The sequence below is a fragment of the Micropterus salmoides genome, unplaced genomic scaffold (assembly GCF_014851395.1).
Source record: "Micropterus salmoides isolate LMB-PRFRI ecotype aquatic unplaced genomic scaffold, ASM1485139v1 Ms_hic_scaffold_10, whole genome shotgun sequence".
Taxonomy (NCBI): domain Eukaryota; kingdom Metazoa; phylum Chordata; class Actinopteri; order Centrarchiformes; family Centrarchidae; genus Micropterus; species Micropterus salmoides.
Genome location: NW_024040041.1, coordinates 13,467,569 through 13,477,889, shown reverse-complemented (window position 1 = coordinate 13,477,889; position 10,321 = coordinate 13,467,569). Strand labels below are relative to the sequence as shown.

At 38.6% G+C, this 10,321-nt stretch overlaps 2 protein-coding genes across 2 annotated transcripts; one reads left to right on the top strand and one right to left on the bottom strand.

Annotated features, from left to right (window-relative positions):
• The first annotated feature begins 402 nt into the window (after positions 1-402).
• Positions 403-2,843, top strand: cabp5b (calcium binding protein 5b). Its single transcript, XM_038737798.1, has 6 exons — positions 403-417; positions 944-974; positions 1,098-1,241; positions 1,860-1,969; positions 2,090-2,237; positions 2,815-2,843. Exons 1-6 carry the CDS (start codon positions 403-405, stop codon positions 2,841-2,843), a joined length of 477 nt encoding a protein of 158 aa, XP_038593726.1.
• A 1,511-nt stretch (positions 2,844-4,354) lies between these two features.
• On the bottom strand, positions 4,355-10,312 carry asphd1 (aspartate beta-hydroxylase domain containing 1). The gene is made up of 6 exons (XM_038697751.1): positions 10,184-10,312; positions 7,978-8,449; positions 7,501-7,707; positions 6,872-7,079; positions 6,155-6,268; positions 4,355-5,887 (listed from the first exon to the last, which is right to left on the bottom strand). Exons 2-6 carry the CDS (start codon positions 8,428-8,430, stop codon positions 5,778-5,780), a joined length of 1,092 nt encoding a protein of 363 aa, XP_038553679.1. The 5' UTR covers positions 8,431-8,449; positions 10,184-10,312; the 3' UTR covers positions 4,355-5,777.
• Between the last annotated feature and the right edge of the window lie 9 nt (positions 10,313-10,321).

Sequence of the window (10,321 nt, the reverse complement as noted above, 5' to 3'; positions counted from 1 at the left end):
TGGCACTTAGCCTGATCTCTAAGTTCAAAGAAAACTGTACATTTACATAGAACCTTAACATTTTATGTACAAATGAGAACACATTTGTACTGTATGTATAAAGTGCAAAAGAAATGTAAACCTACTCAGATGTTCAGAAGTGTTCTTTGATTTGATTCAATATTTTTTTTAATTGTCCATAAATTCCAAATGCTATGTGAGTTCAAACCAATATGTTTCAGAACTGTATACGCTTGAAGTATGTAAGTGAGTTTTGTCACTTATTATATACTGAAATTATAAACTGTAAATTCATATGCACAACAATATTACAGAAGAACAACATTTGAAAGCCATCGCAAAATAAAACCACTTAATATCAAGAGCTTAAGTGAAAATAACAAAAGTTCATCAGAGACCATAATGTGGATGGGACAGGTATTATTTAGAGCACGAACTGAACAAAGGTACAATGAAGTGCATGGTTCCAGAACTAAAAAATCTAGCTCTGACATCTGTTATGCAAAATGTGTAATGTGAGTGTGGATTTAATGAAAGTCCAAACATATAATAGTCTGAAATAGTCACACAGGAAATGTAAAAACACATTACATGACACTACATGTCATGTCTGAGCAAGTTATGCTAATCTCCAGTCTTAAAAACAATCTAGTGCACATACAGTATATTTTAAATCAATTTAATTAATTTCATGTAAACACATATGTGAACAAATCTCATTGAAGTAGGGCACTTGCATGTGCATTTTCCACAGAGACTTTATTTTTCATCAGCAGTACATTCTCACACAGTGCTGTCTGGTGATCGGGGAGTTTATAGGAGGTCATTGCCTTGCAGAAGGACACAATATAGACATTTGAGGATATAACAATCATTTTACATTTTGTGGTAAACACACATAATTTCTCAGTTGTATCCATGCATGCTGTTATTTTTTTTGCAGACAAGAGCTCTTGCACAGGATGAGATTGAAGGTAACTGCTGGTTTTATGCTTTTTCCACTCTGATACACTTGTTAGAGTGCTGTATAATAGTTTGCTCCTTTTTTAAATTTTAGTAACATACTATTCTGAATTTTGTGTCTGTGTGCTCTCTAGAGTTACGTGTAGCTTTTGTAGAGTTTGATAAAGACAAGGATGGTTTCATTACCTGTAAGGACTTGGGGAACCTGATGAGGACCATGGGTTACATGCCAACTGAAATGGAGCTCATTCAACTGAGTCAGAACATCAACATGAATTGTGAGTAATGGCCTCTAATTTATGAGGTGAAAGCAAAAACCCCATCCATTCTTTATTACTGCTGGAAAAAAATAAGACCATTCATTACATCTGTGGCACTACTGTGGGTTTTCAAACCTGTTTTTTTGCCGCAGCATGTTTTTAAAATAAAATGCAAAACATCTTCAAGGCTGATTTATCATTTTGAATGTTTCAGGAAATGTGTCTTTCAGGCTCTGTGTCCCTTGAGGCACAGAGCGTATTTTTATATTTCTTAGCCTTCCAGGTGTTAGGAACAATCACCTTATGTATATATTATCTATCATATGTCAGTCGTCTAAATTGTACAGGCATTATCTTAGTTACAATGTATTTGTACATCACATTTGACAGTTGAATGTGAACCAACATATACACATGTATGAAACCTGACTGGATACTGTGAGTTTAAGTATTTCACTCCTCTGAAATGTTGAATGAAGTCAATGATTGGCATGACTGTGCTGTCTACATCTAAAAAGATTTCAGCCATGGCTATTGCAGCACAGTGAAATAAAACAAACAGTATTTTCTTAAGCAGTGTTTTCTGGCTACTGCCTGCTTATAGTTATATTAGTTATGTCATTTGTCTTATCACAGTGGGGGGACGTGTGGACTTTGAAGATTTTGTGGCACTAATGACCCCCAAACTTCTGGATGAAACTGCAGGGATGATTGGGTTGAAGGAACTTAAAGATGCATTTAGAGAGGTGAGCTCAACATACCCATTCTTTCTATTTGGTTTTTGGCACCCCATGGTGGATATAAAATGAATATACTGTTAAAGCTGGCAAAATATTATGTGTGATTTCTTGCCCCCTCTCCTACAGTTTGACTTAGATGGTGATGGTGCTATCACATCTGATGAGCTGAGAAATGCCATGATAAAGTTATTAGGAGAACAAACCAGCAGAAATGAAATTGAAGCAGTGGTCAGAGAAGCTGACAACAATGGGGATGGAACAGTTGACTTTGAGGGTGAGATACTGTACAAGTATATATATACACACACACATACACTCACAAAAGCCTCATTTAGTCTTTTTTTATAGCTTTAAATAAGTTTCTGCTGTTTAAATGTTGATTTACTTGAGTTGCTATATGAGACATGATTAACTTAAGTTAAAATAAATGACTACAAGTGTTGTTAAATAAATTCATTATAAAACTTCTGAAAGAATTTAACAGGGCACTGGTATTGTAGCTGGCTCACTAGTATGGCTCACAAGCACACCTAAATGCATCTGAGCCATGATTAATGTTATTAGTTTCACCTGTACTTTTGTTGCAAGACAAGTCACACTGTCATGAAAAAAAATTGTCCTTAAAAAATAATGTTTAGTCAAATTTTATGTGATCGCTGTTCACACATACAGTAATCTTATTGTTTTTACTATCAGAGATTTGTCCTTTGTTAGTTATTGTTACTTTACTTATTGTTTACGTTCAGTGCCAAAGCAGAGAGCAGTGTGAAGTTGTCCTAGCCAATTGTTCTCAGTTTGCTATAAACCTACAAGAATTTAGCTAATCAGTATCTTGTCCATTCTCTTTACAGAGTTTGTGAAAATGATGTCGCAGAAATGAGGACTACCTAATGAGTGGATGCAGTTTTTATTGAATTTTATGCTGATGATAGCCTATTTCATTTGAATAATTTCACTTTATTTTCCTGTTATTTAATTGGCATCCGCCTCATTCACGATCACGTGGAGCTCATTCATTTCAAGTGAACAAAGACGTTTTGCTCTTTTTGTTAGAATTTATGATTGTTAGAGATATGAAATTGTAAGAACTTAAATGGTAGCTCAGCCAGACCCTCATGTGAATGCATATATAAGTTCAGCAAATATGAAATGTTTGTTGTCGTTGACCTGAATCCCCCAACGGGGCAGTGTGTTTACACGTCATTGTCAGCTGTTTCAAAAGGAAGAAGAGAGAGAGAATTCTTATGCTCGGCCTCCATATGTAAAGTAGGTGAACTTGCCATCCTTAACATAAATAAATTCTTGATGATCAATGGTGTAGTTATCTGACACAGTGATGTATGTCTGGGCACAGAAATTCAAGTCGGAAACTCATAATTGCAATATTTCCAATGTGACAGGAACACTGCATTAGCCTACAGAAGCCAGTAGAATAATATGACTCTGTAAGGACACAGGTGCAGGCTCTCATGAATGGTCTGCTTCTGTCATTCCCAGCTTTTCTGGGAAAGTTAAATTTTGGAAAAACCCACCATCCACTCTTATTCACATTTAAAAAAAAAAATGTATATGGCAGTTGAGCCCATTGAATTTCTAGATACCTTTCAGTAGATAATGATGTGGTGGCCTGGGAGAGAATGAACTATGTGCATGTTTCTTCCATGATCCATTGATATTTTACCAAGGATATATTGGTTGTGGACAATGACAATATTTTTCCTTCACGGAGCTCCTTACCTGCTGCGAGTTTCTGCAGCAAACTGTATCTGATCCAGAGGTTCAATCAGCTGAAAATGTTCAGCACTGACCTCCCAAAAGTAATGGTTGACTTTAGTGTGACTGCAGGTTTGACCATAGGATAAAAACTATCTGTCCCTCCAGTTACACCTGGAGAACATGATCTCAGCAGGGCCGAGTGTCCTCTACTGCCACTTCTTCAGCTCCGTTGCACCTGTCTCACCAGGGTGTAAAGGCAGCCCACCATCTGCTTGAAGTTTTATTTAACAATAGTATCCACAAATGTGTTTTCTGAGTGGCAAATTGTCCAATGATAATAATAATACCGGATTTATTTTTCAACCACTTTGTGCATTTGGCATCTTTCACTGCAAATAATCCCTCTAAGGTCGCTAATGCTATTGCATAACAAAAGGCCAACATGAGCATTGTTAAGTGCGACAACAGCTATTTTTGTCTTTCAAATAAGATATAAAACATCAAGCTTTTCAAGGGATTTTCAGATGCCATCACTGCTTTAAAGACATGGCAAGGTGCATAACCTTGACTTGTGATGGCATGGTGGACAGTTGAGCACATTTAAGGTAAGAGTTTTATTAAAAGACTGTCATAATGCTGACCTATGACAGTAATACTATCACCAGCTACTAACTACTAATATTTGAGTTCTTGTATTATTTGCTTGAGAAACTGACAGTGATGTTAAGCTTCCCATCCAATCCCACACAGCTCACAGAATAAATGTCAACTGCTGAACAAATTGTACATCATGAAACCACATACATTCAACGACATATAAACAACCTCAGCAATAATCTGTCTCTCTGGGGTGGATTAGTTCAGTCTCTGTAATCCTCAACATGGGACCCTTAGATGAGCAGATGGCAGATAAGACAAAATCACCACTCTAATTCTCATCTAGTGACTGAAAAAAGTAACCAAAAAAAGCTATACGAGCTTAATGAACCACGATGTGTTTTCAAAATTATGTTTAAATCAAGACATTAGAAATGTATCTTATTGGGTGGACCTTTTGTTTTTTCCTAAATAATAATACGGCCCAGTTTGGAGTTCCATAGAGAATAAACACATTTAAAAAACAATTAAGAAGCTAAGCAGACAACAGGTTATTTCCCCCTAATACAGATATATAATATACTTATTATTTGATGAATGTGTTCCCCCATAAAAGTTAATTGCATCTTTTGAGAGCTTAACAATATGCTCTGCTCTATGAATCTTGTTTCAACAAAAGTTTTACATACAAGTGTATTGCTCTATTAATCTATTCACAGAGTCAATACTGATTTATTTCTAATTTATTTCTTATTTGCATTCAGAGAAAACAGAATTGAAAAACCCTGATGTATGCATGTCATACAATATGTAAACCACCAATTATATTAATAAACAAACAGAAAAATATATTAATAGATACAAACATACACACATGCATAGAGGTAAAAATAAGAGAAAGAATAACCACAGTATGCAAAAGTTGATATAAGTTTGGCATTAATATTGAGACAAAAATAAATTTAACTTTTCATTTATATGATTTTCATGTTTTCACAGTTTTTTGGTTGATCCATAGGAAATCTGCCTAAATTTCAAAATAAAGCATCCCAGACTGACTCTAATGGCCCCTGAAGGTATATGAACACATGCCTCAGCAGCTCAAAACAAAGTCCAGTAATCAGGACAGATAAGTTTCACATGCAAGTAGCACTCACTAGCATAGTATATGTCAAGATAAGATTTACAGTAGCTAACACCAGATCTGCTCTTCTTAGGTTGGATCTCATTTTGCTTTCAAGTGATGTCAGTTCGTAGTTTGGAGCCAAATCGTACAGCATGGAGCATTTTCTAACATCCTCTATAGTAATTCATTCATGTGGCACTTCCTGGTGTAGACCATAAATCCAACACCACTTGAAAGCATGTACAATGGCTTGTGTAATTCTTAGAGCAGATTCACACAGTGATTCATCGACTGGAATGAGATGCATGACCCACAACAAGCAGGGCTAAGGTAAGGCATCCCTACATGTTGCATATTGGTAGTGAAGGAACAGATTCAGAAGTCAGGGCTAAACATAAAGTCCAGAGCTTGTCTCTCTGCAGCAGCCACATTTGGGTGCCACAGGTCAACACTCAAAATGACTCTGGGTCCAGCATCTGGAGGCCCTTTAACGACAGAAAAAGAGATGCAATTTTATGTCAATTAGATTAAATTGTTGTTGTGTTTTTGCATGGGTATAATAATGACAATACAATTAAGAGTAAAAATGAGAGCCAAGTACAGTTATGAGCATTTGCTTCACATCAGAGTTTTACCATTTATTTTAACTGTAATTTAAAACAAAAAATGAATAAATGCAGCAATTTCCCACTCAGCCAGAAACACAAAAAAAACAAGAAAATGTATTTTTCAACACTGTGTGATTCACCAACCCTTGTGGGAGACAGTGTGAAGGAACGAGTCATCAACCAGAAGGCAGTGTCCCTCTGACCAGCACTGAGGCTCCCCTCCCACCACCAGCTCACACGAGGGTGGAGTCTGCAGACCTACAAAAGTGATGTCTGTTTTAAATTTTGGAAACAAAGTATTATGTTTTTCCTAAGAGGGCCATGCCCTCCATTTCTGTCTGTGCTGAAAAATAGAGAGGATTAAAGCCAGACGGATCACAGTACAAAATGGGCTAAGGGGAAATGAACCACAAACCTGACCCACAAAGTACCACATTACGCAATGGTTCAGCGTTTGGTCAGGTTATTTTTATATTCTTTTCTTGTTTTAGTTGTAATGTATTGTTTGCACCGGCACAGTTCAAAAGAGTGGTAAAAATAGTGTACCAAAGCCTCTGTATCTTCTCTCTCTCAACTTGATCACCTTTGTCAGTGCATCTCTAACAATGTACATTACTTTGAATATTTACTTTACTGATTCTACAGTCATTACCTACAGCATATGTAGGTGCTGAAAACCATGTTGCTCCTTGATTTGTCTGAATTTTTTGCAAACATGCAGCAAAGGCACTGACCGCTGTAGCAAGTAATCACAAGGAATACCCTTTATTTACTGAAGGTTATCCTGACAGTCATCTTTGAGATTTGTCTAAGATGCAGGTAAATGCACATAACGCACGATGAGTGTATTTCTTTACTCACCAAGATGACAACGTAGGCGTGTATTGGTGGGTCCATATGAGCTACCCAACATTGCTCCGGGCCCCAACAGCCAAAATCCAGCAGACCCCAAAGAGTTGCTGTTTATAAACGTACGTAGAGAGAGAAGTGTCCGGTAGGTGCAGGGGCAGGAGCGACAGTTTCCTGCCACACAGACACCTGCGCTGTACAAAGGAAACACTGCCTGGCCCTGAGAGAGACAATGGCCTGCAGTTAACTTATGTCTCGGATCAGACACATACATCATAATTAAACAGGATCAATCAGTTTATCCTCCTTTTAATATCAAAGTACGAAACATGGAAAGCAAAAAAACTTGATTTTGAAAATAATCTTTAGTTTCTTCCTTAAGTCACAAACATAATTATTGCAAATGCAAAAAAACAAAAGTTCTGCAACACACATATCAGAATATTTAAATGAATGTTGGGATAGAGATTGAATTTCATCACTTGTAACATAAGAAACGATTACCCCTTTTCATCTACATAATGCAGGCTCTCTCACACAGCACTCTGAATAACTAATATTAATGTTTTTCTATAAAGCGTGAAATTGTTTCCTGGGCTGCCACTTTATCATGGAGGGTACTGACAGATTTTATTGTGTACCTTGGGTCCCAGACAGGTCCAACCTAATTTTGAATCGATGCCCCGCTGGTAAACAGCCTTGAATTCAGCCAAGATTACAGAGTAGTTGGCTTCCAAGACCTCAATGTCATGCCGATGTGCGTCACGTGGGAAGAAAGGAACACTTGGAACATCTGGCAGGAAGAAGAGATGAGGCTTCTGTATAGCAGAGTGATCATTCAGTCTGACCTATAGGGAGAACAATAAGAAATCAAAGATCAATTCCAGACAATGTTTCCTTCCTCTGTCGTTCGGAGGAACTGTTTATTTGATTGAAGTATTTTTGTGTCAAATGAGGTGTTAGGATGACTACTCTTACATAAGATTAGGAAGTTATGTATGTTAGCACAAACCGACCACAATGAAATTAATTGTAACATATTAATGAACAACTCATATACTTAATATTTACTGCCAATAGCAAGCACCAGTTTTGGCTCGCATGGAGTAGAATATTACCTGCTCACGGAGGCCCTTATGAATGCGGCCCATGCCCACCCAACTGTAGCGCTTGGCATACTCTTGCAGTGCTGCGTACAGTTTCTTGGCTTCTGCAGATGCCTGGGCTGGGAACAAGGCATGACTCAGCACAGGGGTGAGGTAGCCCTGTCCCTGCTCCTCATCCTCCTCTGTTTCCATGGAAATAAAGGGAGTAATTTGATCACTCCTCGACAGCTTGGATCGTGCACTACACTTGGCTCCAGCACAGCTACCGCCACGGGACATCATGGACCGCCTTGAGCCTGACTTGAGCTTTCCGGCATGTGCATGGCCCGGGATTGGCAGGTCGGAGCCCATTCGATAACAGTGCCACAGAAAAAGTAGCAGTAGAGTCCACAGAAGGCCACTCAGTGAATGGACACCCAGCTCCACATATGGAGGCAAGGGCAGTGTGTTCATTGACCAGTGCATCCTTTAAATGTGTGAGACACTAAAATAGAAACAGATTGAGACATTATGTACTGCAAAATATTATCAGATTAACTATTTAATTCAAATAAAATTGTTATGGCCCACATCTAATTATTTAGGTGACTCCAGAGTTTCTGTTATTGATAGTGATGTTTTTAATTAGTGCAAATATTTCTTAAGTTACATAATAACAACAAGAGGATTACATTTTCTGACGTTCCTACAGTCCAAATAAATTTTTTTGGCTTGTCAAAGTCGTACAGATCATGGTAATGAAAGGACAGGCTCTGTTTGCTAACAAGCACAGCCTAAAGGGATTGATGTGCTGTCCTGGTTTCAAACTGCCTACTCATTCATTATTTTCTTTACTTTAATCCCCTTCAGGGGTCACAGGGAACTGAGGCCTATCCCAGCATGCACTTGGAGTAAATTAGTGAAACATTTTAGGACAAGTTGCTGGTCCATAATGGGGCCACTGACCAGTTGGTTAAGTTGCCTCTGACATTTCATGGTGTTATGTAAGTCCTGATTTTGGACCCCTCGCTATCTGGGCAAACTAGCTGTGGATGTAGCTAAAGATTTCACTGCAAGCAATAATCAGAAGTCATACCAAGGCTTTCCTTCTACACTGTTCAACTTTGGCTGCTAATTCAGAGAATGTCTGTTTCTTCCTTGTATGCATTGTCTTCTCCTTTGCCAAATTGAGGTCTGCAAAGTAAACAACTAGAGTTTAAACGCTTGTGAACGGTCAGTCTTTGTTGCTTATCTAGTTTCTAAACATCCTAGTAGTTTTCCCTATCAGCCTCAACTTTTATCTAATTATGATTCTTGGGTTATGCACAAAGTCATTGTTTTTGCCGAATAACATTTTGTGACTTATATTAATAGTTTGGGGGAATTCATATAATTTAAAAGGATCGTAGTGTTAAAATCTATTAAAATAACAAATAATAACATTTGATGGGCAGTAAACAATGCTAATGTGTTCAAAAGTGTTCTAAATATTTTGCAGAGCACCAATGACACACATGCAGCCCACAGTGTCACAAATGCCAAAGTGGAGCAAATGTTGCATTTGGGCTCTATAAAAATCGGATCTCTGCCACAACTGTGAGTCCTGTAGACATTTGGTGTAGAAAAAACATTTACATTTACACCCGATTTCACCAAAGATACTGTGTGCATGCGTGTGTCTGTGTATGTGTGTGTGTGTGTGAGAGAGAGAGAGAGAGAGAGAGAGAGAGAGAGAGAGAGAGTATGTGTACAGATTCAGACAGACGACATGATTTGGATTTTTTTTAAACCTACTAGCTGAAAACATGAGTGCGTGCGTGTGTCCGCTCGCGCGCGTATGTGCATGTATGCGCGCGTGCGGGTGTCTCTTAGGTGGGAGGGCTCTCTCCTAATAGGCTTATTCCAACTGATTCGTTTCGTCTTTTCGCATTAATTACATGCTAAGTGATGATACAGCCCACTGGAACACCTAGTAGGCTACAGCACGGTTACGCATGCTAAATTGTGGCCCTTGGGTCATTTTTATTTTTCACATATTTTGGCAGTGGCTTCAGCATTCATTCTGTTTTTGCTCCGCACCAGCCAACACAGCTCAGCTGGCTCATGTTTAATGTCCGCATTCCATGATAGCGCAAACATCCAGCCATTACAGGAGATCGCGACACAAAAATGTTCGCCATGCATACCGTGTGGCACATGCAAACATATAGTGCGTGCTTCATCTCACAACTCTGATTACCTTGATATACCGCGCAGCGTTGGACACACTTCAGCACCGGGTTGGTGGACAGCTCCTCCAGCGCCCACAGACAAAATGTGGAATCTCCCGCGCGCCGCTGCAGTTGCCGCGTGCGGCCGCTAGGGCGCACCTGAAGCT

Excerpts from the sequence above, each read along its gene's own strand:
- cabp5b (XM_038737798.1), top strand. Across the intron at positions 975-1,097 it reads TGCACAGGATGAGATTGAAG|AGTTACGTGTAGCTTTTGTA; the intron begins GTAACTGCTGGT and ends TGTGCTCTCTAG. Across the intron at positions 1,242-1,859 it reads TCAGAACATCAACATGAATT|TGGGGGGACGTGTGGACTTT; the intron begins GTGAGTAATGGC and ends GTCTTATCACAG.
- asphd1 (XM_038697751.1), bottom strand. The coding sequence starts at position 8,430 with ATGCACTGGTCAATGAACACACTGCCCTTGCCTCCATATGTGGAGCTG. Across the intron at positions 7,708-7,977 it reads ATAAGGGCCTCCGTGAGCAG|GTCAGACTGAATGATCACTC; the intron begins GTAATATTCTAC and ends TTCTCCCTATAG. Across the intron at positions 5,888-6,154 it reads TCACACTGTCTCCCACAAGG|GGCCTCCAGATGCTGGACCC; the intron begins GTTGGTGAATCA and ends CTGTCGTTAAAG.